Source organism: Kwoniella mangroviensis (genome assembly GCF_000507465.2).
Source record: "Kwoniella mangroviensis CBS 8507 chromosome 1 map unlocalized Ctg01, whole genome shotgun sequence".
Classification (NCBI taxonomy): Eukaryota; Fungi; Basidiomycota; class Tremellomycetes; order Tremellales; family Cryptococcaceae; genus Kwoniella; species Kwoniella mangrovensis.
Genome location: NW_027062533.1, coordinates 1,099,524 through 1,114,384, shown reverse-complemented (window position 1 = coordinate 1,114,384; position 14,861 = coordinate 1,099,524). Strand labels below are relative to the sequence as shown.

The following is a 14,861-nucleotide window of genomic DNA, read 5'->3' as shown; positions in this document are numbered from 1 at the left end:
TACATTAAATTCTTAAAATATGCGAAGTTTAGTCGAGCTGATCTCAATGTCATGTTACATGTTGGTTCAGGAGTATACGAATAGAGTGAGGTGCAGCATAACAATTGTGACTATTGTATTGTACAATGAGATTTCAATTCTTGAGTCGCCTTCTAAACGCTAGAATATCGGGCTCATAGGCTTACAGCTGAGTCGGAAAGCGCATCATCGACCTCCGCATTCATCCAAAAATAACTTCGAAGGCATCGAATTTTGAGATTCGATGTTTACTGTAGTGTTGGTAAAAATCTATTTTGACGTTTTGAATAGAAATCCAACATTTTGCAATAGAAGGTCACGGCGATAGCACGAATGTACTTCAATGTTCTCGACAAACAACTGATTCTGCCACAGCAAGCCTTCGTATTGTAGTTCAATAACGAAGCACAGTGTCCAGCATCTAAATTTCTGACCGCATATCTACTTGACAATATTGGATAGTGAATTGTGAGAAGAAGGCATCTGAAGAGGGCAAAAGATCCATAACATTGTGCAACTTGCGACACAATGTCGTTGAAACGCTCTGACGGAATGCCCTCTGGTCTTTCTCGGGCTGTGGCACGATAATGATGCAGTATGACGCCTCGACACCCTTGATCTGTTGTCTAAACACAATTTTTATATATCCTTTCTCTTGGTGCGACACTGTGACTCGGCTTTGAGGTTTGTCATCTGAGTTTCGAGTCATTGGGCTGAAATGCATCGCTCGCTTCGCCAGATTGATCTTCGGTGCATCGAATGAAAGATCACGTCCATCAAACCATCTTTTGATTACCAGGACTGTCAACTAGTTATGTAGAGCAGGGCTCATGTACATCATAATGTCAATCATGAAATACTCCCCATTCCAAGGCTTATCACTGTCCAGGTATATTCGCTAAATCCTTGTGTAACCACTTGTACGAATCATGAATTTCATGTGTATGCATTACTTCATCTAATCTAAGCTAAATGACTAAATTTAATCTACTAATATCAGGAAAATGGATCATATCCATGCAAGAGAGAGAAAAGGCCAACATATTTAGTTGTATTCGTAAATAGTAAGATATCAATTATTGTCCATCGTCCATCATCTTAAAGGCACCACCTCTCCATTAAGATTTATCGTATATTGACAGGTTGGTAAGTCTGTTGATTCGGCCAGGCAGCCGCAGCCCCCTGCGGCGCAGGATAATGATGCCCGTCATCCGAGTGATCATCTCTATATGGAGTCGACGATCCACTCAATCCAAATCCAGAGTGAGACTGTGGTATTCTAGAGGCTAAATCGGCGGTGGCCATCGTATCAACCGAGTGAGTTCGAGAGTGGGCCGCGAAGGGAGCAGCGACAGAGGATGATCCGTGATTATCGAATGCGGCCATAGGGTAAGCTTGTGGCTGATGAGATGGAGTGGCGTATCCTTCTTTGTATGCTATCAAAAATAATCTTGGTCAGCTCATTCTGCTTCAGGATTACTGGTATAGTGAATTACTTACCACCTGCAGCGCCATCATCCCAACCACCTTGGACATTCCTCTGATCGTACCAACCTTTCTCGTTCGCAGCCGCACCGGTCTTCTTCTTTCTCAAACAGAAGAATAAAATCAGAGCAGCAAGTCCAACAGCCGCTCCGACACCTACACCGATTCCAATACCGATCTTCGCACCGCTCGATAAGCTTGATGAGCTCGAGGCAGCATCGGCATTAGCATTGGTCACCGAAGTGTCGGTCGCTTTGCCAGCAGAGGCAGTGGAAGCTTCATTGGAACCAGCAGTGGTCGAAGTCGTATTCTGCTGAATGACCTGTTTCCAGTGTTTCTTCTTTATGATATCAGAGGCTTTTTCAGCGATACCGTACGTGACGGCCATGGTGTGTGCAGAGATATGCAATGGCGCAATGGAAGTGTCGATCACTCGTAGATTACCGGTACCGTAAACTGTCAAAGTGGTATCTACCACACCACCTGAATCTTTAGGTAACATCGAACAAGTTCCCATTGGATGGTATTCGGTACCACAGTTGGTCTTGGTATAGTTGTTCAAAGCGTCTCCGGTAACTGTAGGACCAGGGTATACTTCGGTGATCATGACATCGCTAAGGGGTGAAGCGGCTGCGAGTCTTCTGGCAAAGGCAGATCCATAAGACATGATATCGATATCATATCCTACACCAAAGTAGTCCGGGTTGATATCAGGTTGAGTGAAAGGATCGGTAGATGAGATCAGGATTTTTCCTCTAGACCATGGATGTTGAAGCGCAACTTGAATACCCATTTCATTTCCACCTTTACCAAGCATCGTAAGGATGATCTCCAATTGGCCGACATCAGAAGTGAACCATTGCTGCATGATATTGTATTGCGCCTTCAATCCGGTGACCACGGTATCGGGCAGATCAAGCCATGATTTGACGCTGGCAACAGTGGTGTCCATTTGATCCGCGATGTTGGTAGCGTAAGAGGTAGCTTCTTCTTCTGAGTCCATAACGTCATTCATGGAAGGGTAACCCACAGCCTCGTTGACATACGTCCAAAGACCAGTCTTGGAGTTATCGTATTCGGTTTGAGCTGAAGCTTTGAGGTCGGCAGAGGTACTCAGGTTGTTCCAAGTGAAAGTTCCTTGTCTATATCATCAGGCACAATTAGTTACTCTCATCATAAATCCTCTAAGCGTTTATTATACTAACGGGGTAGACCAGTACATGGAGTATGAAACGTGATCTTGCAAGTTGAAACCGACAGGGAGATCCAGCTTGGTATCGATGTTGAGACCGTCAAGGGTTTCTGCCGGTCCGATACCAGACAATTGAAGGATTTGAGGACTTCCAACAGTACCACCGCTATACAAGGAAAAGTCAGCTTATGCAAATGAGGACGAATGCAAAGAGAACGAGCTTACGCAAGTAAAACCTCCTTGTTGGCTTGGACCGAATAGCTCTGTGCACCTTTGCTAGCTTGGAAGGTCACACCACTCGCAATGATGTTTCCATTTGCATCTTTCGTACCATTGAAAAGAACCTCAGTAACCTGTTGACCGGTCAAGATGACCAAGTTGGATCTGGGAGGTAAGGGATCAATATAACCCGCTTTGGAATCTGATCGAGTTTGGTTCTTGACGTTGATGGTGGAAGTGGACAACCATGCTCCTCTCGAGATACCAGCGGCGTTATCGATGGATTGGAATCCCAAGGTGATCCATGCACTGATGGGTCGTTACCAAAATCAGTATTCACTCATCGACTATTGTATAAAATGGGGAAGAAGCGAGACTCACGGAATCCACTTGGCCACTTCGTCGAATATATATTGGGTGTGACCAACTTGAATGGGACCACCGGAACCATGCAAAGAAGGATCGGAAGTCATCGAGAATTTGCTTTTGACATCGGCAGTGGGAGCAGTGTAATTTTCGGACTAAAATGAACCGTCAATTAGATCTTCGTTCATTGACCTTGTGGGGTTATCATACTAACCTTTTTGATATATTTGTTGATCTCATCCCAATCCCAGGTCTCGTCGGTGTTAGGGTTAAGAGCTGATCAATAGTTTTACGGTCAGTCTCGATACTTGGTTGCACGTGAGAGTGATGAGAATATACTCACTCGCCCAGGCATCAAATTCGGCCTCACTTGGTCTACCCCAGAACATTCCGTTGATAGCACCCGAACCACCCAAACCTTTTCCTCTTGGCCAGTGTTTTGTAGCACCCCCAGAATCGGTCTACAGTAGATTCAATCTCCAGTCAGTATATGCTATCGTCCATAGCACGTGCGAAAATTGGCTCACCTGTGCAACAGTGTTGTAAGCCCAATCATACGCTGAACCGGTCAACGAGTTCAAATACGAATAACCTACGAGGACGATGTGCACAATTTGTCAGCCTTTGATCGTTGATAAAAGAATCGGATATTCCAAGCAATTTTGGATGCCAAGAGATATCTCTTTCCTTGAACGTAACAAAGACAAAGAGAAAGCGACAGTAAAACATACCTGGAGTATCAATCTTCGCTTCTACATCTGAACCATCCCCACCAGCTTCTATACACAGGACAGTGACATTCGACCATTCGCTCAATCTGGCAGCTAACGTCAAACCCGCTACACCACCACCCGCAACCACGAAATCATACGCATTGCCATCTACTTTTGAGGCATCTGAGATGATTTCTCTTTTGAAATTACTTCTGTGGGGGTTGTTTATATTATGAGGGTGTAAATCCCTTTTGGATGGGTCGAAGGCAACGGCCGTCGATGATAATATCGATATTAACAATGAAGTTGAAATGATCATTTTGAGACAGAGATGGAAGAAGCGCGTAGCTAGGTGCCACTGTTAGATGGGAGTCGTAAGGTCGTCTGAGTAGATCGTGTCTTCGTGAGTTTGTTTTCTGACGTATGACAATGTTACTGTTTAGCTTTCTATGAAATGTCTCCTGCTTATTGAATGTATATATGTGGATTTATCGTTGAAGATGATGTATTGGTTGAGGGTAAACGCGAGAAGGAAAAAGTTGCTCACCTGTATATATATATATATATCAAAAGAAAGATCTGCTTGATCGTTAAGTTCGCAAATGAGAGATGCGAAAGTGCGGGGTATACGGAGAGAAGAGGAGAAAGAGAGGATAGATGCTGTGTTATGGGTGACTGGTCTTGTCCAACTTGATCCAATGGTAGACAGAGGAGATGAGAGATGAGAGATGATTTGGTGGTGGTGGTTGTTATTGTCTTGGCCGTATCACGTCAATGTCGGATCGGGACGGGACGCGAGAGAGGAAGAGCAAGGAAAACACGGATCTATGTGAAACGTTATTATTTATTCTCTTGTTGGTCTCGTTCCTTTGATACACTCGGACTGCCCACAGCTCTGCCTATTCGCAATCTTATGATGATGCTTGTCAATTGTCGATTGAGTAGAAAAAGGAGAAATATATATGTGTACAAAGCATGCAATGTAGGCTGTAGATGGGATGATAGATTGGATTTCGAGCTTTATTGGCGTTTCCTCTGATCTTTCTTTGGAATTTTTCGCTGACTACCGGCTGCTGTTCCTGTTTATCCAACCTCGGGGAAGGGACCTGACTTGACTCGGTTCCTACAGTAGAGTACAATGCTGTTTCTGACGTGATGTAGTATGCATGAACACAAAAGCTGTGCTTCACCCAGGAGAAATCCTTGATCATATCCTACATCCCTTATCAAACGCAAGCCGCTGATGTCCTTTATCCTTTGTTGACTAAAACAACCAACTTTTTCTCTTTCTCTCGTCCTCGCGGTGCAAGCGTTAAACTCCGATCTTTGTGTCTTTCACCCAAATCACACGTTTTAGCTCAATTCACTCCTTGTTGCGTGTCTGCCAAGCACAATCAAATTCCCATACTTCAGACACGGGAGAGAACCCCAGTGTTGTTTGTTTGTGTCGTTGCTGCCCTGGATTCATTCAGGAGAGACTGGCGGGTTTAGCCGAGTGACGAGACTCGAAGAGAGAACACATGCCTGCCTGTTCTAATCACTCGTATGCACAGGAGGTGATGGAAGACAGATTGTGCTCCCGCTGGCGCCTACTCTCGCACTTGCTCACCGCATACAATGGGGCCATCAGTGAAACTTATTTGCCCGCATAGATGTGCGGCGAAATGATCATTACGGCCGTCAAGGTTGAGCAACCGAACGGGTTAATGTTAATTTCGGTTCGGATTCGTTTGGTTTCCCTTTGACCTACGTGTTTGATTTTCCAAGGATCATGCCTATAAATAAATCACTCTTCTTCATACACATCATCATACCTGACCAAGCCGTGACTGAACACTGAACAATTAGCAGACAGGTTGTCAACCACTGTCTTTGATGCAGGAGTCTGGTCGAAGATGGTATAGGAACCCATTGGAACAAGAGGTGTTACGGTCCAATAATCTCGTCGGAATGAAAGGATGCCGACGCTCCCTTGAGTCTTGACCTCCATGGACCCAAAAAGGACTGTCGCTGGTGATATCTCACTTTACTCTGATTCCACAAAGAGGTCCAATGGACCAGACCAGTATGAATGTCAACGAATTCCCACTAGTAACTTATCACTGGCGTTATACTTACGCTCAAATTGATTGATTCTGTTCATAACGGAGTTGACCTGCACTATCGTATGATGTTGACATTCAGTTGCGGTTAGCACTCGTTTATCATTTCACGATCGCATTTGTATCAGTCCTCTAGCCCAGATTCTCATACGTTGTAGCACTTGTACTCCTGGCCCTCGGGCAATCTGCTCTGGCAGTAGTGATAGCTCAAGACGATGGCGTCCAGCTACAACCTCCGGGAGGAGCCAATTACAAAGATATCGATGATGGTGATTCGATCCACACCAGTCATTTGACATGACCATGAGCTGACCTAAGAGCACTTGGGGGAAAAGTTCTGAAATGAAAGGTGATATGGCTATCAAAATAGCCATAGCGGCAGTTCGTCACAACCCACCTTTCCATTGGGCCGAAGATCATATCACCAGGGTTTCGAACCTTCTCTCGCCGGTTTTGGATTTTGCACTTTCCATGCGAAATAATTATCTACAAATGTCATAGTGGATGACCATTGATCTTTGGGTCAATCCTTATACATGTCATAGATATATTCAACATGTTTTGCAGTGTTCCACCGTAAAAAAACAAAAGACCCTACTGGTTAAGCATCACCGATCATTAAGTGATGACGTTATCGCACTCACACATTGCCAGCATAAATCATCTCCCACGGTCCTCTGACTCTTGTATATCAGGTTCTGACATTCGGAATGAACCCCACCTTCATTTCGATTACACGAAGCATCCTCGGTTTTTGTACAAGAATCCCAGAGATTCTCGTACCGCTGTGACTATCGTCAGCTTTCAGGGGACAAGCGCATCTGGTTGCCTTGGCGTATATGGTATTATGATAGTGACCGGTTCATCGGGAGCTCATTGAAATCAGTGCAACCTATATGAAATATATTGTGAAGACCTGGATGAGAGGTAAATCAAGTATCTCCTTATCTGAGGAGGAAGTCTGCATACATGTCCACAGTTTTATACAGTACTGTCCTTGACGATTGTCATCGGAGAAGGAACGAGCGGCACTCTTATCGACCTATCATCTAGTGTCAGTTCAAAGGATGTGTGTTTCGTACCATAACGTCAGATTACTGCATCAGACAAGCTCCACTACCTTTCTCCATCAGAAGAAGTTAAGCTGATACATTCGTTCTTCCTGTAATCCGTATCGAGTTCAATAGTACATCATAATTCGACATACGATTACTGTATATCTGTTATACAACTATTCCATCACATCCACATACACCTCCACCTCCACAAGCATCACTGATCGTCATTCGGAGGAGCCAAACTAGGTATTCCAAATCCCCTGACCTGTGAGATCGGTCTCTGTCTTTCCTTCTCTTCATCATCCAATTCAGAAGTACTACTCGCGCTGAGACTAACACTTCTTTGACTCTGGCTTTGGCTTATACTTGAATTCGTATTTTGTCTGGTCATCTCTTGAGGTCTACTAACATCTTCTTTTTCTCTTTCCTTCTGAGGAGAAATATTTTCAAATTCGTATTTACCATTTTTAGCAGTTGCAGTAGTAGGTGTCGAAGTATCTTTTTCTTCGTATATCGTCCCATTTCCATTCCCATTACTATGGTTGCTAGATCCACTGAATGTTTTACCTCTTCCTCTATTTTGGATTTGAATTCCTTCGTTTGACTTAGGTTTGGGTATCAAGCCTAAAGGTCCAGGAGATGATCTAGATCTGCTTCGTCTTTCGATATCACCCGTTGGTGAACGACCATCGACACTGCTTGTGGTTGTGGTATGCCTGGCAAATAGATCTTGATCTTTATCATCATTGAGGGAATCATGCCTAATTCGCCAAGACATACTTTCAACACCGACCAGCTGAGTGAGAATCTCAGGATCCAATTTCACTTCGAACAGGTCCAAAATGAATCGTCGGACAGGCGCTTGATAGTGATTTGTAGACACTGATCGAAGGGCTCGATGGAATAGCGTGATTGACGAGAAATATCGAGGATGTCGATTCCGAATTCTGCGATGGGCAATGCCAACACGTCAGCTCAGACGCTAAACTTTGAATCAGACGCAGAAGAAGGTTTATGGCTTACTTCTTAAGGTTGTTCATTGCTCCCGCTGCTAACACGTAGTTAGACAAGTTGGCAATGGAAGTCATGATCTCCGCTTCCAATCCTGTCAATTTAGGTAGAGATGGATAGGAAGATTCGTGATCGGGTCTTTGCCAAACATCGATCTAGAGCATCAAGACGACCAATCATTAGCTCTGAGTCATGACTGCGTCAAAGCAAGATGTTGGAATACTTGGGTTGTCGAAAAAAATTATAAAACTTACATGAACGAATCGAGAAATGTCATTAGGCAAGCATAACCCAGTAGTATGCCCTAAAGGTGTTCTGGTGGATATCCAACCAAATTCTTCTAGTATTTCAGCTCCCATCCTTGATATCGATATTAAGCCAATGACGAAAAAACATGTTCTACCCGTGACATATATGTATATCAGCTATCTCTCAACGGTATAATTGTGGACGACAGCCGATTGACTAACCCTCTTATGGTCAGTATGGGTGACTGTTCAGCAATTTCAACGATATCTTCGATTATCTCCTCATCCTCCAGAAAAGGTAGACCACCTTCTGTAGATCCGATATTGCCCTGCATGAATACAACCAAGGTAAGATACACAACGGCAACATACGAAGGATGACTTAAATGGAGTGATGACATACCAAAGCCCATAGGACGCTCTTGAGATTCGTCAAAACACCCTGATCACTAGCTTCCATACCATGTAATCTCACTATCTCGGCAAATTCAGCTACGATCCCCTTCTCCTTGATCAATTGGCAGCCTTCGGGCGTCTTGGTCATTTCTCCCAGAAAATGTGTCGGTGCAGGTCCATCATATATCCTATCGACAGTCCCACAAGCGGTCAGCCTGCAGGCCCACCAAGAAATCTGACAAATATCTGGATTATGAAGAAAGCTCACCAGTAATCTTCGACAGTGTCAGTCGACCAAGGTCGTATCGTCTTGGATACGAAAGTCTCTGCTTCGATCACATATAATAGATTACGTTCCTATACGATCGACAGTATTGAGTATAATGAACCGTAACTAAAACCCCATCGAAATTCAACTCACCACAAGCCAGCTTTCAAGTTCCCGCTCGATGTATTGAGCCTGATGGAGATATCGAAACCCTACACTGGTCGATACGAATCTGTTTTTGGTCCAGTGCCACCGAAGTTGTCAGTATCAACCTATAGGACGGCTGTCAGAAGACAAAAGTAGCTTACCTCATGAATAGAGGATGTCCAACATCACCTAGATGTTCCAACGTCGGTCGAAGCTGTACTACCTTTTCGAGGTTATTTGGATCCGTACATGCCTCTTCTAAATACATGACAGCGACATCGCAGACTTCCATAGACGTATCGTATAGTTGAGTTATCATAAGTTGTAAGCCCCAGTCTAGCAAGTTTGGTTGCTCTTGTATCAAACGACCTAGATGGTGTGTGGCGAAAAGACGCGTTTCCTGTTACATGTACAATTCAGAATCTGCCCTTTACAATGACGACGTACCATATAACTCGATGTTAACGCTTTGGAAAGGACAATCCGAGGGTGTGCATCACTGACAAAATTGTAAGCTTGTTTACATCATGACGGTAGAGCTGTGTAAATGTCAAGCTTACAGAGTATAATCAAAACATTCAATGATGATCCGGATGATATCATCTCTGCTCCTCTGTTCACTGAGATGATAGAAGCACGTGAAAAACTTGAACTTTTCTAGTAACCTAGTTTCAGACAGTAGATGAGCAGCATGAATGAATGCACGTGAAAGAAGGTCCAACTCACTTCATCCCTTCACGATGTCTACTAAGCGTACCAATCATTTCAAAATAACCATAAGTAAGAGTATTCTCCAAGCGATCTCTGGCAAATATTGGTTGTGCAGTTGGCTGTCCGACATACTGCAAGTGGAAACCTTGAAATCAATTTTCCTCGGTCGGTATTGGTTTAATGCCAAAACTCACCTGATCGAGCTCGTTAAAACAATCCAACATCTGTTTGAGCAGTTTGTCCTCAGTGATGTATTTGATACCTTCGGGGCTACTGAGCATGGTCGATATGAGTGAGCAACCGAGTTTCACCCATTTATGATTTGGCTGCGCAAGTCCGGTTGAATCATTAGCATCAATTCTTCTCCTCGACGATGATTATGGATGCGGAAGCTAACCCACCCTAGTCCGCTTAATATCGGCAAACCTATAATTATAAGGATGGAAGAAAGAGAACAGCCTTCTAACGAATTTGGTCGCTTTGATAGCTTCATCTAGTCTTTTCGGATTCAGTAGAGGCCCTTCAATCAGATCAACGATTATCTCGTAGTTCCACTTAGTATGATCGCGATGAAGCAACAGCTAGTACAACGAAGTCAGCTCAATCGTTCCGGAATGATTTGCATCGATAGGAAGGCAGACTTGACTTACTCCTGAGTCAACGATCATCTGCTGGAACTGTTTATCCTCGACCTGTAATCCCAATCGTAATTTCACTGATTGCACCTGTCTTTGACCTCTTTCCAGTGGATCCTGTTGAGATGCGAGTGCACTGCGGACAAACACAGTCAGACCAGATCCATAAGAGTACAATAGGCATCCGCTTAGGACGCACCTGGTTTTGTCTCTGGCGGCTTTCTTCCCAGCTTTACTCTGATTCCTATTCAAACTGTCGATAGATGACAGAGCTGAGAGCGCCGCCATTCTTTCTCCAGGATTCTTGAAATCGGTAGCCTCAGAGAAGAGTTGGGGTAGAGACTGACGAAGATGGCGTGAACGTCAGCTTCGGCAGGTGATGGTCCGAATGTACTATGCAGATACGTACCTGCAGTTGAGCAGCGAATCTCAATGGTAGAACCCTATTTGCCATCTGCAATATTTCACCCAAGAGTAAAGTCGCTTTGCGATTCAAGAGACCACTATCTTCTTCAATGACAGCGAGCAAAGCCTGGAAACGCACAATCAAACGCTATCAGCGTGATTCCAGTGCAGAGAATTCTCTATAATTCGCGCATTACGCACCTCTAGCAGTCCAGCTTCCAGGAACACAGTCAATAGTAAAGCGACAAAGTGGTCTACCAAAGTCAATCCTTGAGCATCTTCCTCTTCGATACTGTCATCCACCAATTGCTGAGTTGCAGCTTCCTGAGTTCGAGTGTACACTACAGCTTATTCATCAGCTGATGGTGATTATAATGCAAGAAGAGACAACTCTTACCAGTCAGTCTTTTACCGTCTAGAAATGCATTAGTCCACGTGGGAGATTTGATTCGTAGCGAAACAAATAGCAGATCCATTAAGGCGTTCTATATTCAGCGTACGTAGTCAGATTACAGTATATATTCACAATTGCAGGTTAGATGATCACAAACTGACTTACCCTCATGTCCGCATTGGGTACATGCAATGAACTTATCAAACTCTTGACAGCTCTGTAATCGTCCATACACATATACAGTACTCCTAACCCAAGTCGAGGTGGTTAGCTCGATGCATCTTCTTTATAGGAGTAAGAGAATATACCAATGAGACTCACCACACCAAGAGGAAAGTAACATCCCTATATTCCTCACTGTATTCTGCAGGTTTTCAAGATGTCTAGCATGTTGTCGAGTCGGTATTTTGCCGTATGCTTCAGTCAGACCAACAAGTACAGCCTATGGAATATAACACCTACATCAGCATAAAACTCAAGGCAGGAGGCGGTCGTAATTACATTCGAAAGGATCACCGCCGACTTACTTCGAGATCACCACCAGGTAAGAGCAGTTCTCTTGTGCTTGGTTGATTTACCAGGTACAGCAGTAAACCCGTAATTGCTGGTCCCAATTCCGAAGGTCCATCTTTGAATGCCAATAAGACCGTTCTGAACGCATTGGAATGAACAAGACAACGTATATCCAGGACACCTATGAGCCATAGACAACCGAGTATCAGTGCGAGTCCCCGATTGTCACGTATGGAACAGGTGGAAAAAGAGACATACCAATTTCGACGAGCGTTTCCATACAGACTGTCCTCATCGCATCGTCCGGATTCTCAGCGGCGCTCACGATGGCTCTCACAAGCCCGTCAGTGAGTGGTACTCTTTCGTCTAGCAACTTCTGTATTGGAGCCTCGAATTCAGCTTGGCGGGAATGCGACCGCGTCCTACTTTTGGATGTTAAGGGTGAAGAAGCTGGACGAGAAGGTGGTGGAGGGGGGAGGACGATGACTGCCCGGAGTAGTCGCAGGGCCTGTTCCCTTTCGTGGACAGCTTTGGAGTCGCGGGTGAATGTGCTAAGTTAAAAGAAAGAATATCTTTAGTTCTTATGTATATGGCTTACATTGTGAAGGTGAGCCGATAAGACCACACACCGTATTATCAACCACTCCATACCACTTGCTATCATCTTTCCCCAAGCCTGCCTTGTGAGTAGGAATCTCAACAACCTATACCCCGCAGCTCTCTGACGTGGAGTGGCTACATCACCCAGGAAGGGGATCACACTAGGCGTTCATTCAAGAGATCAGCCTGATTTCCACATTGATCTGAGTGACGATATGATGAGTCTAAGATCGACCCTGACAGAGGATTAAAGAAAGGTAGGAGAAGGAGAGTTGAGGAAAGTAGTCAGGTCATGAGATGAGTCAAAGTGCACTTACGACTGTATAACCTCATCCATGTCGATTACCATCCTCAACCCCTCATTCGCCTTGGATATCTCACTCAAGTAAATCATCACATCATACGGTTCATCATCGACCTCATTCCTCCTTGACTCCTGCACTGCTGCTCTGACCTTCCCTTTCCCCTTCCCCTTCCCTCCACCTAGTTCTCTCAACCGCTTGATGGATCTTCGAGAATTATCTAACAAAATTTCGAAATTCTCATCCACACCATTCCCATCTCCTCCTCTACCATCAACATTCATGTGTTCGTCATGTACATGTTCATGGATACTTGAGTCGGATGATTGCGATCTCCAAGATGTCCCAATTCCTTCATTTACTACATCGTACGAACCAGAACTATGATTATGGTTGAAAGCGTCTTCACCAGCAGATTTCGATCTTGGTCTTCTACCAGTAGATGGTCTCCCTTTGCTTTGTTGATATTGAGGATATTCAAAGAGATCTTTATCTCTATCTGATTTCTCTGGAGTCAAGTTGGAATAAAACCTTGGTGGTTTTGGTCTAACTGATCCACTACCGCTTCCACTACCGTTCGGACCTGTACTTCCCAATAACGAAGATGAAAGTGAGGAAGAAAGTGAAGGTTGATATCTCCCTCCACCTCCCCCACCACCTGCGCCCAGAGATGAATTTGAGGGATACCCGTTGAGTCGGGGTTGTTGTCTTCTTCTAGTGCGCTGAGGGGTACCTACGTACAACTCATCAGCATTGGTATGATCCGAAAACCAATATTTCGTGTGAACGAAGACGAGTTCATAAGATATATTCATGAGAATAGGAAAGTCATGACCATATCACTCACCCCTCAATTTCTCCAACTTATGTTCCAAAGCCTTTATTCTCTCATTGGCAGCTTCCAACTGAGCCGTTATATTCTCCTTCACTTTCTCCTGATCACCTCCATCTGCACTTCCCTTCTTCTCAATTACCTAGAGACGCAACGCAAAAACAGCCCAATCGACCAGATGAGTCTCTACAACACCACCATTGACAAATAAGGCAAGGAATACTCACATCCAACATTTTCTCTGCACCATATTGCACTCTCCGCTCTATACCCAATTTGTTCTCTATACTTTCAATCTGACCAAGTCATACCAACACATACCATATCAGCCGTTATATTTATTGAAGTACTTGTAATTAGAATGATCGTACTTACCGATTCGTTCTCTTCATTCTCATCTGTATTTGGATTGCCATCGACGCCAGGTTTTGAAGGTGATGGTTTAGGGAACGTTATGTTGACATTACTCATCTTGAAAGGTGACTACCTGCGATGCTCAGCGATATCGTATCTTCATGTGTATGGATTTGGTCGAGCTCCAAGCATCTGAAAGACACTTGATGTAGAAGTAAAAGTGAGTTAGAGATGGTGTTGATGTGAGAGAAAATAGAGGGTCAAAGCGTTGATTGTGAATGTTGATCGGATGGTATCTACCGTCTCCCCCTTGATGCTCTTGGTTCCACTTCAAAGCTTCTTCGAGGTATATTCGTTAGTCGTTACGCCTGATGGGGGTGACCTGCACGTATCAAGGAAGGTATATGATATGGTGTTTAAAGTATGATGATGAGGTTGCAAAGCTGACAGTCGGAATCATCTTTTGTTGTTGAATCACCGCTTAACGGCATAGACCGAGTCCCACCCATTATACGACTGCATGCCTGCTACTTATCACATCGCACCAGTCAATGACCTGTAATGATGCAGATGTAGATGCAATATATGCATAGCAATAGCACTAGCATGATAAGCCCAAGCCCAAATGAAGAAATAATAATAATAAAGAGATCGTTATGAATGTATTTATCAAGGAAATCTATATTCAGAATGATTGTATGTCGCTCTTCATTTCTCCTTCCTTCATCTCATGGTATCATTTGTGATTTTATTCATCTACGTTTTACCTTCTATAGAATCATACACTGTATACCTGATAGTTCAAATTGGCGCTTGTCCCCCTCTTTGATCCAAATCTATATCACACTCAAAAAATCGTCGTTGAATAGTATGATTTCTTTATTTTTATTAT

The 14,861-nt window shown here is 44.0% G+C and overlaps 2 protein-coding genes across 2 annotated transcripts; both read right to left on the bottom strand.

Annotated features, from left to right (window-relative positions):
* Nucleotides 1-1,143: 1,143 nt before the first annotated feature.
* On the bottom strand, nucleotides 1,144-4,312 carry I203_100407 (uncharacterized protein; the record flags this gene model as incomplete). The annotated part of the gene is made up of 9 exons (XM_019148992.1): nucleotides 1,144-1,454; nucleotides 1,519-2,645; nucleotides 2,709-2,861; nucleotides 2,921-3,223; nucleotides 3,296-3,435; nucleotides 3,495-3,556; nucleotides 3,624-3,741; nucleotides 3,808-3,872; nucleotides 4,012-4,312. 9 exons carry the CDS (start codon nucleotides 4,310-4,312, stop codon nucleotides 1,144-1,146), a joined length of 2,580 nt encoding a protein of 859 aa, XP_019001519.1.
* A 3,055-nt stretch (nucleotides 4,313-7,367) lies between these two features.
* On the bottom strand, nucleotides 7,368-14,086 carry I203_100406 (uncharacterized protein; the record flags this gene model as incomplete). Its single annotated transcript, XM_065516632.1, has 27 exons — nucleotides 7,368-8,100; nucleotides 8,177-8,319; nucleotides 8,419-8,563; nucleotides 8,635-8,741; nucleotides 8,816-8,996; nucleotides 9,077-9,165; nucleotides 9,230-9,308; nucleotides 9,385-9,623; nucleotides 9,671-9,722; nucleotides 9,784-9,888; nucleotides 9,950-10,065; nucleotides 10,129-10,260; nucleotides 10,336-10,515; nucleotides 10,585-10,705; nucleotides 10,769-10,911; nucleotides 10,979-11,101; nucleotides 11,176-11,315; nucleotides 11,372-11,459; nucleotides 11,534-11,616; nucleotides 11,690-11,810; nucleotides 11,896-12,062; nucleotides 12,140-12,432; nucleotides 12,511-12,642; nucleotides 12,799-13,516; nucleotides 13,631-13,757; nucleotides 13,843-13,911; nucleotides 13,991-14,086. 27 exons carry the CDS (start codon nucleotides 14,084-14,086, stop codon nucleotides 7,368-7,370), a joined length of 4,722 nt encoding a protein of 1,573 aa, XP_065373450.1.
* Between the last annotated feature and the right edge of the window lie 775 nt (nucleotides 14,087-14,861).